The 17,240-nt window shown below is 38.5% G+C and overlaps 1 protein-coding gene across 1 annotated transcript in view; it reads right to left on the minus strand.

Annotated features, from left to right (window-relative positions):
* CDH17 (cadherin 17) overlaps window positions 1–5,793 on the minus strand; it is a 31,001-nt gene extending 25,208 nt beyond the window's left edge. The window contains 3 exon segments of the mRNA XM_078151952.1: window positions 1,006–1,156; window positions 1,820–1,951; window positions 5,737–5,793. Coding sequence (XP_078008078.1) covers window positions 1,006–1,156; window positions 1,820–1,951; window positions 5,737–5,793 — 340 coding nt within the window.
* Window positions 5,794–17,240: the final 11,447 nt, after the last annotated feature.

Consider the following 17,240-nt stretch of genomic DNA (forward strand, 5'->3'; position numbering starts at 1 on the left):
AGACTGAATCAGAAAGTGAGCAACAGGGGAAAATAAATGAAATGGCTGAAATTGCCAAAGATCTCGGTAGGAAGACAATTTAAAGACCTTGAACAAAAGCAGTTGAACCAATAGGGAAGACATTAACAGCAGTAGGAAAGGTGGCCTCTGGAGCTAATAAGAGATTTTAGGCTTCTATGAATAAATCTTGCAAGATAAGGAAAATGATTCAACACCTGATGAGGCAGAAGACCCTGTCAATTCTGAAGAAAGCAAAGAACCACAGAATGATATTCCTAAATGGTTTAAAAGAGAAATAATAATTATGAGAATAGAATTTATGTCCTGCATAGCAGGAATAATTGGCAGAATAGAAAAATTTGAATCTGTGGTGGCAAATCTCACCAAAGATGCAAAAGAGAGGATAACTGATTGAGAATACAAAGGAAGTGAGACGTGCAAGTTAAGGACAATCTAGAAGGATGACCTTAATTCTAGTATCTTCCTTCATTAATTATTTCCTATTTACCCTGTATATAGTCTTTTTTTGTATTCCCAGCACTTCGCACAATACCTTGCACATAGCTTAATAAACATTGGTTGGTTGAATGATTGGAAAAAGAGAAGCAAAAAGTAATAAGATTAAAAGAAAGCACGTTCTCCATAGAAGTAAAATACATTGATCTCAAAGACAGAATGCACAGAAACAACTTAAGGATTACAGGTCTCCCAGAAGAATATGACAAGTCAAAAAACCTGAACATCATAATGCAAAAAATAATACAAGCTGATGTAAAGTCAAAAGATATCAATAAAAGCATTTTAAAATATTTAAATATTTTAGAGTTACTGAAAGACCAACTATATTTTAAAAAGACCAGAATCTTACTCCATCTTCTACTACAAGTACATTTCTACTACTCTGTTTTCCCCATAGATGTGAAACTGTAAATGGAAACAGCAAATAGCTCAGCAGGGACCACGGAATTAGATTTTCCTTTTGAAAATAACATAGTCATTCCTTACCTATTTTCTCTTTCTCCTGGACCTCAAATACTGTCTCTGAAGCAGGGCAAACAGGGGGATTATCATTAATGTCTGTAACTTCAACATGAATTTCTAATGGTCTTGCTAGGGGTTGTCCGTTGTCATCCTTTGCAGTTGCATAGAAGACATACTGAAACAGGAAAGTTACAGTCAGGATAAAATTTATCCAAAATTCATTCCTACATCTCACCCTGAAAAGCAAAGTAAACGACTATTTCTTTTTATCCATTTGGGTGCTGTTTTCTTAGACATGGAGAACAGGGAGGGGAAATGAAAATGTTGGGTTTTGAAGAAAAGAAACATGCTTGTTGAAAGTAGATATCATGCTATGAGGAGGAGGAGGAAGAATGAGGTTAAGAAGGAAAAAGGAGGCAGAGAAGGAGGAAAAAGAGAAGGAGGAAAAAAGAATAGGAAGAAAGAGAAGAAGGAGGAGGAAGAAGAGGAGGAGGACTTGCATTTATACAGTACTTTAAGGTTTGCAAAGCACTTTACCTATGTTTTCCTTGATGAGTCTTACAACAATGGCACTGTCTTCATTTGACAGATGAAGAAACTGAGGCTAAGAAAAATTAAGTGACTTTCCCAGGGTCACATAGGTTGTAATCATTTAAGGTTTGAAGTCAGACAATTGAAATCATATCTTCCTGATTCCAAGTCCAAAACTCCACCCAATGGGTCACTTAGTTGTTTATTGGAAATAGATTTTTTTTTTAATAAAAATTACTGTTGTTATCATCTGTGCACCTGGCTAAGACCATGTCTTGCCACTGATGGCCATTTCAGGGTTACTTACCGAGTCCTTTTCTTCTCTATCCAAGGGTTGTGTCACATAGATAATTCCTTCATGGTCAATTGAAAATGGGAATTGAGGTAGTGCCTCCTTTTCAAATAAGGAGTAGTGGGCACCTGGATCATTCCACTGCACCTAGAGTCCCCCAAATAACAAGAGATAGTTTGTGAAGTGCAAGCAAAAGTTCATCAGTTTACAGATGTATGAGATCTTAAAGGCCATCTAGCCCAAGGCTGAGGCCCAGGCAGGGCTTGTGACTTGTTTAAGGTAGCATAGGTATCAAACAGCACAGGCAGGATTCAATGCCAAACTCCCTGACTCAATCCAAATAAAGCACTGTTTCCATCACACTATCTCACCTCTTAAATCTGAAAAGCTACAGCTTTGTTGTGTCAAGTATTTTTCTACCCACAGGTTTTCCTGATCCCTTCAACTGCTGGTGCCCTCCCTCTTGAACTACCTTGTATTTACTTTGTATTTTATTTTGTGCACATGAATATTTGAATGTGATGTCCCTTCCTATGGAGTGTAAGCTCCATGAGGGCAGGGACTGTTTTCATCTTTGTTTTTGTGTCCCCAAGCATCTAGAACATTGCTTAGCCCATAACAGACACTAGTAACAAATACTTCTTTATTGCCTAAATTATTTAGCTTCTTCAAAAATTGAACAGCTGTGGTATACTTATGGCTTTGTGTGTATGTAACAACTCATGCATATATGTCTATACATGTGTACAATCGAGCATTTAACTTCCAACCGAAGACGTTCTGGCGCTAAGCTCAGTTGCCTGGTGCGTAGTAGGCACTTAATAAATGTTAGTTGGCTGACTTAAGAAAAGTTTTCACCTTTCAAGGTTGAATTGTTACAAAAGCAGGGATGGATGCATTTTCAGAAGCATTTTCCCCTTGCAAAACATTACTATCTGACCTATCTAAAACATGTAATATTTGCCCTGTCTCCCCTCCACCTCACTCCTTTCTCTTGGAACTCTAACTGATGTTCAAGGATTCATATTCATTTGATATCCATATAAGAGACAAAATGTTCTTTGTGACAGGCAAAATTTAAGGATTGAAGCATTGACTTACTACAAGCTTCCAAAATTCACCACAGAAGACGAATAAAAAAAAAAACCAGAGGACACTTTGAACTGTTCTCCTGGGAGATGTTTAAGGAAGCTAATGGATCTGTAAATAATGTAAATCCCTCCCCAAGATGTTTAGTCTTGAGAACATTAGGGATAAGGTGCATGCCAAATTCTGGAGGTTTTTTGAAGTGGTCAAGAAAATTCAATAGCAAGGCTGCTCTGTTAGCCATGAGACTTGAAATGTGTCATCTACTCAAAAGAGTTGCTGGACTAATTATTGTTCTTTCTGTCATTGTTACCAACTTATTCTCTCCAATTACCTGGCAAATTCCACTGAGACAAGTAACACATTAATACTCAAATTGTTGGTGATTTATTTGGCTTATCTCAACCCCTCCCTCTGAGTTCATTGACTGAAGCTTGGAGACTAGGAATCACTTCCAAAGGGAGGCAAATCTGGGAGAGGGATCACATAATGGGATCCTGGATAACTTCAGGGGCAGCATGAAGACACGAGACAGGTAGAGTAGATGCTGGTACCTAGAACATGGAGAGACTTACAAAAAACCAAGTGAGAGAACTTTGAAAAAATGCTCATTTCACAATTCTACTCTCAGTCAGTCTTATCTATAGACCTTATCCCTTGACAAGATCAGAGTCATATTCAGGGTGCCATGTCCAAAACAAAGACAATGGGCTTAAAATAAACATAATTCTAATCTGAAATTGAGGTAAAAAAAATCAAAGCATCATCAGCAGGTACGTATTGTGTGAAATGGACATGCTCTCACGCAGATAATGGTACCATGTTAGAGTATAAAGCTCAGCAATGTGCTATTTACTCAATCAAATTGCATCCTACTTGAAGCAAGTGATCAGTCCCTCTCAATCATAGCCCTTTAGGCTAAATATGAAAGTCTTGGAAAGCCATCTGATCAAGTCAAATGACATCAGATAAGAAGTCTGACTAGGAGGTTTCATTACCCTCTGGAATATCAAGTTCCAGGAATTACAGAAAATTGGAGCAAGTATGGCTTTCCAGCACACTCTGAAGAGGCATCACAAGGGGAAGAAGTAAGGAGAGAAAAGTAGAGAGACAGAGGTCTTAGTCAAGTCTCATTCTCTATTCCTCTATGGTAAGAGGAGGACCTTTTGAGCTTCAAAAGGGCAACAGATGCTAGATTCTCTATCCTCCCATTAATATCCTAACAATATCACTGGATCAGATCATGGAAATAGCTGCATTGGGAACCAAGAGCAAACTCAATATATCATGAGAGAGCTTCCTGAGCACTCCACGAATGGGAGAAAGTAACTTCCATTAACCAAGAGCTATAAGCCATCCATTTTGCCACATGTGCTCTTTAAGCTTAAGCTCACTTTTTCTTGGGCTCTGGAATCTTGGGGAAGTACATCTCAGACATTAGGGGTAGTGGAGATGATGTTTTGTTCCAGCTATTATTACTACATCATATTAGCAAATACCTATCTCTAAAAACTACTTGACTTCCTAAAATCTACTCTAAAAGTCTGGCTGACTCAATTGATTCTCAGTAATCTTGGGGAAAAGCACACCAGTCAGGCCTTGAGCCAATGGCATTAGAGAATTATCCCCTCCTCCAAACTCTTCAGGAGTACTCCCTAGAACTCAGAAGTCCTGCAGACCTGACTTATCAGGGGGAGTGAGAGTTGGGATCAGGACCTCAGAGCTTACCTGTGCTATAGTGTATAAATATCCAAAAGGGCAAAGACAATATGTGGTTCATTTACTTTGATGTTTTGCCTGTTTTCTTTCTTTCTTTCTTTCTTTCTTTCTTTCTTTCTTTCTTTCTTTCTTTCTTTCTTTCTTTCTTTCTTTCTTTCTTTCTTTCTTTCTTTCTCTCTCTTCTTTCTTTCTTTCTTTCTTTCTTTCTTTCTTTCTTTCTTTCTTTCTTTTTCTTTCTTTTTCTATGCACAAAAGTATATTCAATTCATGTTGTTTCATTGAAGGTGACAAGGAGATTAAGCCTCTGTATATGGAGAAGAAGAAACTCATGGCAGCTAGGTGGCACAATGGATAGAGTGCTGGCCCTGGAGTCAGGAGGACCTGCGTTCAAATCCAGCCTGAGACACTTGACACTTAACTAGCTATGTGACCCTGTGCAAGTCACTTAACCCTATTGCCAATCCCCCCCCTCAAAAAAAAAACAGAAGAGGGAACTAATGGTATATTTGCAACGATTGGGTGACATAGTGAATAGAGTGCTGGGCCTGGAGTCTGGAAGGCCTGAGTTTAAATCTGTTCTCAGACACTTACTAGCCATGTGACCCTAGGCAAGTCACAACCTCTAACTCCTCTTCTATAAAATAGGGATAATTAAAACACCTACCTCCCAGGGTTGTTGTAAGGATCAAATGTGATGAAGTTTGTAAAGCACCTAGCATGGTATCTTTCACATAGTAAGAGCTATATAAATGTTAGCTACCACTACTATTACCTGAGTGATTTTGATAGGATGAGGCTCAGTAGAGTTTTCCTTAACAATGATAGTCTCTGGTGACTTCCAAATGTTCTCTTCCACAACAATATTCACAGGTACAGTATCACTGAAAGAATTTTCTGTCTGACCTCCCATGTCCATCACAGAAACCACGAGGTCATAACGTGCATTCTTAAATGGATCTAATTCCTGTGACCCTGGAAAAGAGGGAAGGGGAGAAACAACAAGAGGGTGTCACTGTGTCCACTTTGCTGATTTTGTGTGACCCCTGGGGGAGGGGGATAATTATATAGTATTCACACTTCAATTTTTTTGAGGCATGGGGAAAAGACAGCTTGCATCCTTTACATACCTGCTTGGGTAAGGGAGATTCCACCTGTTTTGTTGTTTATCTGAAAATACATCACATCATTTATCTTGGGAAGCTGGACAGCAATTCGATAAAAAAGCTGGGCATGGAGAGTGGTGGGATCATCCCGGTCTGTAGCATTGACATACACAAAGGGCTTTCCTGTGTAGCGAAACCAACAAGAAAATATGTAACGTCATCAGCCTCCGGTTGAGAATCTGGTTCATTCATTCATCTGACAAGAGTTTCCTAAATGGCTGCTCTGAAGGAGGCAGGAAGCTAGTGCAACACCTTATAGAAGTATAATATTGCTGGTGTGTTTTGAATATCATCCAGAAGAGGAAAATTATCACTGAATTAGTAGAGTACTGTTTGCTTGAGCAATTCACAATGCCAAACCTAAAGATCCTCTTTGGCCCAAGCCTCCTTGCCTCTACTGCTTATAATCCCCAGCTGCCTCTAAGATTCAGCTCAAGGGCCTCTTTCTATAGGATGCCAGCTCTGATTCCTCCAGTTTTTAGGGGCCCTTCACCTCTGAAATTATTTTGTACTAATCTTGCATACATTTTGCATTTACTTATTAATGAATGCGTTGTTCCTCACTCCATCCCCTACTATCTAAGAGAAGGTAAGCTCTTTGAGGGCAGAGACTTCTCTCTTTTTTGTTTTTGTCTCTCAGTACCCATCATGGTGGCCAGGACCTGAATTGGATTGAAATGAATTTTCCTCCCCCTCTTTTCCATTTTTGTGGCTTCCCAGGCCTCACATCGTCCCTATCTATTACCTGGGCGTGAATTCTGCCTTACAGTTCCATTGTATTGTGTCTGGAGAAAGACAGGACGGTTGTCATTAATATCTTGAACTTCAATTGTGATAGGAACTGGGCCTTCTACTTGGTTCCCTCCAGCATCCAAGACTTCTACCTGACATTGAAAGGAAATGTTTAAAATAACATTAACAATAATGATCATGATGATGATAGCATTTATATAGCACTTTAGGGCTTGCAAAGAATTTTACATGCTGCCTCATTTGAGCTTCTCAATGACTGTGGAAGGTTGGTAAGAAACCTTTGAGCTGGGGTGATATGCCTAGAAATCATAGGAAAGAGGTTGGAACTAGTGAAATAGCAGAAAATCTGAGGATTCCATCAAAATAACTACAACTTCTATGGCAGTAGAGATCTCATTATTCGTTATGGGATTGACTACTACTGTGATAGGCTGACTCTAATGGAATCTGCAAAATAAAAATAAATAATGCTATTTAACAATTTTTATTGGCCAGGATTATTGCAACTGGTAGCACTTGGAGCATGGTATTATGGGAGTTTTCTCTAAAAACAGAGAGTAGGAGTAATAGTAACAGCAACAGTAATGGTAGTGGGAGCGGCAGTAGTAGGAACAGTAGCAGCAGCAATAGCACTAATAACAATATTAGTAGTAATAGCAACAGTGGTAACAATAGTAGTAGCAGCAGCAGTAATATGGCAACATGTTTCACCCGGACTTTGAACTATAAGAACAATTTAAATTGCAGGTAGTCAATTTGAATGCTGCCCTGGTCTCTGCGGATTTTCAACATCTCCTCATTTGAGGTTATATAGAAGAAAATGGACAAGAAACAGCCAGAATGAGAAGACATGAAAAGGTAGCTGTCTACATTGGAAGGACTATGCCCAACAATGCAATCACGGATACACAGAAGCATCAAAGCGTACGGTGCTTGATATATTTTGTCTCATTTGGTCCTCACAGCAACCCTAAGAAGTAGGTAAAGTCTGAATTGTCTTTCTTTATTCTGTACACTGAGATGCAGGAGAGGCCTGACACAGCTAATTAAGTATGGGGTTGATATACAGAGTTTCTCTTTTTCATGTTCTTTGCAATATGCCAAAAATGCTAAGTGACCTGGACAGCTAGGTTAGCCAAGAGAAGAAGAAAGAAAGAAAGAGAGAGAGAGAGAGAGACAGACAGACAGACAGAAAGAAAGAAAGAAAGAAAGAAAGAAAGAAAGAAAGAAAGAAAGAAAGAAAGAAAGAGCAAGGGAGGGAGGGAGGAAGGAAGGAAGGAAGGAAGGAAGGAAGGAAGGAAGGAAGGAAGGAAGGAAGGAAGGAAGGAAGGAAGGAAGAAGGAGGGAGGGAGGAAGAAAAGAGAAGGAAAGAAAAGAGAAGAGAAGATGAAGTTCTTTGAGCCCCGGCTTGAAATTCTCCCTGTCTCACCCTGTATCATACTCCCATCATAGGTTAGTTTCACGTGTCACCTTTTACCCTAGTTTTCAGTAAAGGGAGAGAAGGGATAAAATGTGGGTTTTGCCCACATCACTTCGCTTGTACTTTCTACCCCTTACATTGCTGAGCACTCTTCTTCTCCCAACACTGACTCTCCCTTGGCGTATTCAAGAGCTATACCTAGACAGGTATGGTATTGTACCAAGGTGGGGCATGAGAAAGGATTGGGTTACGGGAAGAATAGACTGATTTTGTCTGGGAGTATGAGATGATTTCTCAGGGTAACTAAAATGGCTGCACTTGGATGAGCATTCCTGAGTAAAGGACTTTATCACGAGAATAGGAGTCTCTTTGTCAGAAAGTCTGAGACAGAGGGTACTTCTGTTTTTCCACAGTAGGGCACATACAACATGGCTGCATATGTTTAAAATGAAATCAGTCTTAACAGACCACTCCATCAGGGCCAGAAGAGCTGGTGTTTAATAGGAAGGAACTCTTTACCAATGATTGAGTTGATTTTTTTTCTATTTTTTTTTATTTTAAGCAATTGGGGTTAAGTGACTTGCTCAGGGTCACACATCTAGTAAGTGTCAAGTTTTTGGTCCGAGGCCAAATTTGAACTCAGGTCCTCCTGACTTCAGGGCCCGTGCTCTATCCACTGTGCCACCTAGCTGCCCCTTGAATTGCTTATAATGCTTCAAGTGGTAAGGATGAGGATATGGCCCAAGGCACGGTTTCTGCTCACCTGGAGTACATAGACAGCTTTCTTTTCTCTATCCAGGAGTCCATTATAATACAGTATTCCATCTGGATGATGTAAAAAATGTCATCTGTCTCACCACTTAACTGAAATTTCACATTGGTAGCATCAGTCTTAAACTGTGAAGGAAAGAAAAACAAAATTAGTAAATATAAATCAATTTGTTGGTTTTATGGAAACTTATGAAGAGTTCCATAGGCTGCACCCAGGAATACATTTAAAATGTAAACTGATATAAGCTCTTTGAGGGCAAATACTCCATTGTTTTTGTCTTTCTATCATCAATACGTAACAGTGCAAGTCCTTTAGGATAAATTGAAGAACGACAGAAGACAGGCATGGCTATGCTCTTAGTTAGATAAAGGAAATCAAGGTCCACTGTGTCACAGGGCTCACTAAAATGAGACACCTTAATACCCAATACTTAATAATAGTCATTACCTGAAATATAACTTGATTATTTTTTTCTTCACCTTCAGATACAGAAAATGTCATGGGTTTCAAAGGTCCACTGAATACCCCATCTTGACCATATCCAGTCATCTGTTAAGAGAGAAAAAGAATAGAAATCATACTGATCATCTTTTCTGCAAATCCATTCTTTTTTTAATCTGTCTTTTTAATGGTGTTCAGGGACAGAACTTTAAACAGAGTTGATCTACCATGGATTAAAATCATGTATTGATTATCAGTATAAAGTTGACCTCTGTCACAAATTCTTCCATGTTTTTTATATTGTTTAGAAAGGCTCCATGTGACCTGAATATTTCTTACAAGGAAACAAATCCCATATAACTAAGTGATTAGCATGATATGATCACAACAATGGCACATAAGAGTTGTGTAAAATCTGGAAAAGTCTACATTTCCTTGTAGAAGAGAGTTGAGATGGACATTCCTATAAAAACATATGCAAGGGTAAAGCAGTTATTTCAAACACTCTCATGTAACATCTCTAGGGCATGAAGATCCTGAATGTCAAAGTCTAGCGGTTTTCTGTCAACCAGCTTCCAATGGATGGCCACTAAGGTAGGGCACAGTATGGCAAATGATAGACTAAAGGAAATGCCCACTACCTGCCTTCTCCCCTGGTCTATATGAAGAATGTTCCTCAATGACCACTTCCCCAAAACAGATAAAGATAAAAGAGATGATGGTGATGATGATGACAATGAGGATGATTTCCAAGCATTATTCTCTCCTGGGAGCAATAGGTGAGAGTGAAAGGCGTTTTCTCATCTGTAAAATAAGGGGGCTGCACTAGATGAGCTCTAATCAATCTATAAACATTTATTAAATGTCTACTATGTGCCAGGCACTCTGCTAAGTGTTGGAGATACAAAAAGAGGCAAAAGACAGTGTCTGCCCTCCAGAACTTGTCCAGCTCCATAGTTATGATTCTCTAACCTTTCCAATGAAGACAAATTGAAGTATATTTATTTAAGGAAGCTTTCTCTGGGGTTATTTAAAAATGGAAGGTATCTTTCTTTCATTTGGAGTAAAGATGAAAGATTCAGAACAATTTAAAAGAGAACAACATTGACAACTTCTGAAATCTGATCGGTGTGGTAAACAATCATGACCAGAATAATGATCGCTAGCGCTTATGTAACAATTCAATATTTGCGAAGTGCTCTAGAAATGTTATCTCACTTAATCCTTACAACAACCCCTAATGTTCTCCCCATTTTATAGGTGGGCAAATTGAGACAGATAGAAGTTAAATGACTTGCCAAAGGTCATACAGCTAGTAAGTATCTGAGGTAGTATTTGAACTCAGGTCTTCCTAATTTCAGGTCCATCCGTCCTGTGGAAGGTTGATGGTGACACTTGCCTCCAACCTTATGGACTAGAGGTCCAGAATAAGGTATACATTTCTGGACGTGGCCAACATGTTTTGTTTTGCTTAACTCTAAACATATCTTATATATTTGTTACAGTTGTGGTTCTTTGGGGGGTGGGGCTCGCAAAGGTAGAGTCCATAGGAAAAACAGAGATGTTATACAAAGAAAAGGCTATCAATACAACTTTTTTGTCAATGGAGGAGTTCTGAATATGGTACTATTTGGGATGAGGTCAAGGGTGGGAAAGAACAGAAACAAGAAGGGTGTCACTATAACCAGAAGAACATCAATAGCTGCTGAGTGCTTTTCTGGAAATGAGCAAAAAGCTACAAACTTGTAAAAGGATAAAATCAAGGTCATGTGCAATAGAGAGAGTTTTTCCCCACTCCAGAAGGTGTATATTCATGGACATGAAAGCCATTCGATAGTGGCCAAAAAATACATACATGCATATACACACATATATATGCATATGTAGATAGATGATAGATAGGTAGATAGATAGATAGATAGATAGATAGATAGATAGACAGACAGACAGACAGACAGACAGATAGATAGATAGATAGATAGATAGATAGATAGAGATAGATAGATAGATAGATAGACAGACCTTCAAATAACATGTGAAAAAGAAAGATAAATCCAACAAACATATCTTTAGACATATCTAGTCTTGACTAACCTGCTGTCAACTATTAAGTAAAGGATAAGGGCAAATAAATCCTCACTGAGAAAGCCCATACTTATTGGAAACCTGAGCAGTATATTGCTCCTAATCTTGCAAGCATGTTTTGAAAGGCTAACTTCATTACCCAGTTTATCAACACTTTTTTTAAACACAAAAATATTGTTTTTGTTCATTTGTTGAGTTAAGAATGACAGTCTGGCTCATATTGGTTTGAAGAACTGAGCCCTGTAATTTGAACATTGTGTAGAAAGGAAGGCTATTAGCAAAGAATAAAAAGCCACTATTCTATGAGATTTGGGTTCTAGGGCCAGTTCTGATAAATAACTATCTATGGAACATTGAGTGCACTTAATTTCTCCTACTTTCATTTTCTTTGTTGGAAAGATGATAATGACAAAACTCTCTGCCAAGCACTGAGGCTACGAATAGAAGCAAATAAAACCATTCCTGCTTGCATTCTGAAGAGGACGGATAACATATAAAGAGAAACCAGAAAGAAAGAGACTATGGGGTGATGCACAAGTCATTTGTGTGAGACTTGTGAAGATCCCAGTGGTCCAGCAACCTGACTGGCTCAGTCCAGCAGCAGCCATTGCACAGAATCCAAATGAATTACCTAGCTTAGTCTGCAAGGAGTAGTCCAATAGCTGAGAATCCTGCCCAATCCAGGTCAGCAGTAGCCTAGCCCAGTGAGAAGGCAGCTTGGCAATCTGTCCAGCTGAAATGGCATACTCTATGAAGAGCCAGCCTGGTCTAGAGTGACTCATCCATCACTGATGTCCCACCTCACAGTGAACTTTGAGAGGACTCTTCAGAGAAAGAAAGAATATCAAAGACCTGCCATTCTAGAGTTGTGAGTTGCCTTGGCCATGTGTGTCCCTTATATATAACCCTCATTACCATTGTACTTTAATTTCATGTCCACACTCCCACCCTTCCCCATACTCTATGTTTCTTTGTGTGAAAGTATGCCCCAGGTGGTGGTTGTTGTTTTTTAGGGGGGTGGAAAGAGGATACTTTGTAACTACTCTTTTTGCCATAGTATTTTAGTAAAAAGCCTTTCTCCAAAAGCTAATTGAGATTGTTGTCTGATTGTTATTGTGAAGCATACTGGTGGGGGCTTGTGAACTATTGTTAGAAGGATATCTACATATAGGGTTATCCCTAGAACTTCAGGTAGCAACTGACCCTCTAGGTACCCAATCTGGCAATGCAAGTAAAAGTTGAGGGAGTAAGCCCAGATGGAAGTGCTACAAGAAAAATCTCAGAAGGCCTCTATGAATAGATGCTGAATGAAGTGAGAATCTGGAGAAGAATTTGCACAATGACCACAATAACTTACAAGAAAATAACTTTGAAAGAATTCAGAAGTTGGATCAAGATAGTGACCAATTATTACTTCAGAAAGCTAATGTTAAAGCTTGCCACCCCACCTCTCGGTAAAGAGGTGATGGATGCTAGAGATACAACATTCTCAGACACGTTACTGTGTGGGTATTTTCTTATTGGTTACAAAGGAAGGGGAGGAGAGTAGTTAGTAGGTACTAGTAGTGATGCAAAAAAAAAAGAAATAAAAGAAAAAAGAACATCAATGAAACATTTTGAAATACGCAGGAGAGAATAAAAAGGAACACAGACACACAGGGCAATTTTGTTATTATTGCAAATTTAAATTTCACCATATTTGATTAAGGAACAACATTCTAGCCTGTTGAAATTTTTTTTTAAAAACTGACTGTCATTCAGCACACTAGCTAGCCCTCCAAATTTTCTGCTATCTTCAAATTTTAAAAGTATGCTATCTATACCTTTATCCAAGTTATTGGTAAACACTGTGAAATAGAACATAATATACTGTGGGAAAACTCCACTAGAAACCTCCCTTTAGGCTTCCCTTAGTATTTTAATCATTTTGTTTTATTTTGGTTTTTTTTTTAGATCTAGTCATTCAACCGTTTCCATCTAGCTGTTCAATCATTTAGACCAAAGGTGTCGAACAGATACTTTGGAGTGCAGCTGAACTAGATTAAAATGTAATTGGGAAATATTTAACAAGATAAGTAAAAATACAACAAAACGTAGATAATGTGATTTTGTGGCCTTTTAAGTCAATCTGCCCCCCAGGGATCCTTATGTATGATTTAGTGCCTCCCTTTCTATTTGAGTTTGACACCACTGGTTTAAACCATGGATCCATCTTTTCCACAAGATTATCATGAGATACTTTATCAGACGCCACTAAAATCTAGCTAAACTGTATCTATGGCTTTCCACTGACCTACTGATCTAGTAATCCTGTCGAAAAATGAAATAAGGTTAGTTTGGCATGACCTAGCTAGATGAAGCCTGAATTAAAAGTGCCCTTAATTAGGTTTATTCTCTTTCCACAAAAACTTTCTTCTCCTCTTGATTTTAATATCCTATTCTTTTAATATCTATTTTCCTGAATTGAATATTTTTAATACTAGAAAATTTTTTAAAATATTCAAAGGAGCCATATGTTCAAAACCTTGTAAGTATTACAGTGTATTTTTCCACAGCAAAGTGGGAAAAGTGCTGGATTTTTGGTCAGTGGACCTGGGTTTGAATTCTGACTCTGTCATGTTACCTGTACAACCACAGGAAAACCATGTAACTTCTCTGGGCTTCAGTTGCCTCATCTTTGAAATGAGAGGGGTTAGATTAGAGGTCCTTTAAGGTAGGTCCCTTCTAGCTTCAAGCTTACAGTCCTATGACCTATGATGTTTTTCTTTGCCTCCTTTCTCATATGCAATCAATTACCACGTCCTGTCAATTTCACTTCTGTACCATCTCTCATCCCTCTCATAATCACCACCCTGGTAAAATCCTTATAACTACCCATCTGGACTATTTACCAGCTTCCTACCAGGCTTCCTCCTCTTTGTTACTTCTCAGTTCAAACCATTCTTTTGAGAGAATAATCTGCCTCATGTACAGATTTAGTCATGCCATAGCTACCTTTGGAAATCTTCCAGACTACTTAGTGCTATTTAAATAATATCCTAATCCCTTTTTCTGCTATTCAAAGCTTTTTAACTACCCTACTTTTCCAACCTTGTGCCATTCCACCTACGTTTTTAGTCTTGTTTCATTATTACTTACCTCCATACATACTCTGAGCTCTCTCCAAACTAGATTATTCTCTACCCCCATCAACATGCCCTGCATTTTGCCTTCTGTGTCTTTGTTCCATCTCTCCCTTATGACACGAATGTCCTCCCTTTCCCCTTTTGCCTACTGAATGCCAACCCATACTTTAAAGTCTAAATCAAACATAAACTCCCCCATGAAGCATTCTCCAATCTTCTCTTTTGGTATCAACTTTCCCCTTCAGATTTCACTGATGATGTATTATTTTGTATCATTCAAGAATTTGCTGAGCCAGCTCATACCAGTTTGAGAGACCCAATTGTTAAAATTTCAGAGTGAGCATTTACACCTCAGGAGCTGGCACATGCTACAAATCAGTTCTGGATTTATTGTTTTGTTGATTGTCTAGACTGAAGAAAATGATGGAGAAAGTAATAATAATGCAGGTTAAACTTAAAAGTACATCCTGCTTGCATTTTTTTCAAAGAGAGGTAGTTGTTAAACATTAACCAGAAAAACTCTCATTATGGTTATCTATAATTGTTTCTTTTTTTTTTCTAATTAGACTGTAAGTTTCTTGGTGGATGGAGGGGACGCCTTTATGTTTTAGATAGACTCTTTTTCTCCCCTATACCTAATGCAGTACTATGCAAATAATTATTAAGGACACCAACAATAAACTGAGCCTCAGCTCAGTTAAGTGATTTGCCCAGGGTCACACAGCTAGCAGGTTGACCAGGATTCAAGAGACCTTGGTTCTTACTGTGTGAACTTAGGTTTCTCTGAGCCTTGGTTTTTCCATCCACTAAAGAAAGTGGTTTGACTAAAAGGTCCCTTCCAGCTCTAACATTCTGCACTTTCAGAAGATTCATTGTGATCAAGTCAAAACCCCTTGGGAATTACAGATAATCTGACAATAAACAAGCTGTCTGAAGACTTTCCTTCCCTCCCAGACTATTTCCCAAAGCTGTTTTTAAAACTGAAGGACAAATCTAGCTTTGTAAAGCAGACTTTAAATTCACATTTGACATTTCATAAACCCAGGACATTTAGGGAAGATCTTTCTTTTAATACTTTTAAGAGACTGACACTGCACACATGAAAGAATGTGAGTGCTGGATACTCATGGGGGAAGCCACATGGCTAACTTCTGAATGCCTAAGTATTGATTCTAATTAAGTAAATGAATGTGATTACATGAAGCGTCTTGAACTTTCATTAATTAAAGCCCAATAGCAACAGCACAAGACAGAGCATTTTATAAGAACTAAAGAACACTCCATCCAATGTCAGATTAAGGTTGCTTTGTTTTTATCTTAGATAAAAATTATCTTTTATTTTAAAGGAGAAACATTTTATACACACACACGTGCACACACGCACATGCACACACATGTAGCTCTTGAGGAAAAACAGTTTGATTTTCATCTTTGTATCTATCCCCAGTGCCTACCACAGTGCCTGGTATATAGTAGGTGCTTAATTAATGCTTGTTGGTTGCTCAGTTGTTGGCTATGTTGTAGAATGGATTCTTTTTCAAGTATGAGTTTGACAAGATAGTCTCTGAGATTCCTTCTTGACTCTAAGATTCTATAAGTCTATAATCTTATGAATGAGGAAACTGAGGTCTGCCCTGGCAGGGAATGGGCCATATGTCTTACTCCTGATACACTTGCTATTTTCAAGCTGTAGTTCATAGTATTTCATATTGTGGAGCTAAAGTCATTAAAGCACTTTCAAACCCTTTATAACTAATTAATGAAAGGCAGCTAAATGAAGTGAATAGAGAATTGACCATCAAAGCCAGGAAGACCTGGTACAAATTCCACTACTTATATATCCTGACTACATGACCCTGGACAAGTCACCTGTTAGAAGGTACCAACCTGAATTGGTAGAGGAACTTTCCTAGACCAGTGAAATTACAGGTTCAGCCTCTCTCTGTCTCTGTCTCTCTGTCTCTCTCTCTGTCCCCATATATATATACACACACACACACAGAGATACATACATACACACATATATATAATACATGTGTATATAAAATATAAATTCTATACAAATATATATACATATATAGTGATATAGATATTGTTCTCAAAGTGTTTATATATACTTTACTTCATTTGAGGTTTACAATATTATATTTTATATTTTATCCCGATTTTACCAATAAGGAAAGAGGTTCATAGAGGTTAAAAGACTTGTCCTAGATCACAAAGCTAATAAGTATCTGAGGCAGGACTTGAACTTAGGTCTACCTTACCCAAAGTCCTGCCCACTTTCCATGAAGACATAACAGCCTCCTTTGTAGTCACTCATGAATTCAAGGCCTGATCTCTGCTCCACTAAATCAAGCTGCTCTAAAGAAGCAATGAAGAGTGTGTTGAAGCATGTTTTCAAGAGCACAAGAGGAGACAGGAAATGCCTTGTGGCACCCAGGCTGCTTGATGCTCTGTTCTGCCCCGGGTATTGACTCTGGCATGTTTGATGAGGGACAAGTTCAGCATTCCAGCTTCTCTCCTGAGGATTCCTGAGGATGGCCAGTAGGCATAATTACCATGCTCTAGGACTCCATCAGAAGGAGACCATGGACTGCTCCCCTCAGTTTATTAGTAACCCACTTGGATCAGATTGTTTCCTACTTCTGCCTTCCACTATCCCTAGTTTCCAGTTATTAACCAATGATGAATCTATCATCCATTAATTTGTCTCCAATTTTTATGAGCCTATTTATATTTTTAGCCTATCCCTCTATTTAAGATAACCAGCTGCTAAAGTTTATTTTTTGTTGTGGGGCAGCTAGATGGTGCAGTGGATAGAGTGTGGGCCCTGAAGTCAGGAGGACCTGGGTTCAAATCGGGCCTCAGA

This window comes from Phascolarctos cinereus, unplaced genomic scaffold, assembly GCF_003287225.1.
Source record: "Phascolarctos cinereus isolate Bilbo 61053 unplaced genomic scaffold, phaCin_HiC Scaffold_4;HRSCAF=312, whole genome shotgun sequence".
Taxonomy (NCBI): Eukaryota; Metazoa; Chordata; class Mammalia; order Diprotodontia; family Phascolarctidae; genus Phascolarctos; species Phascolarctos cinereus.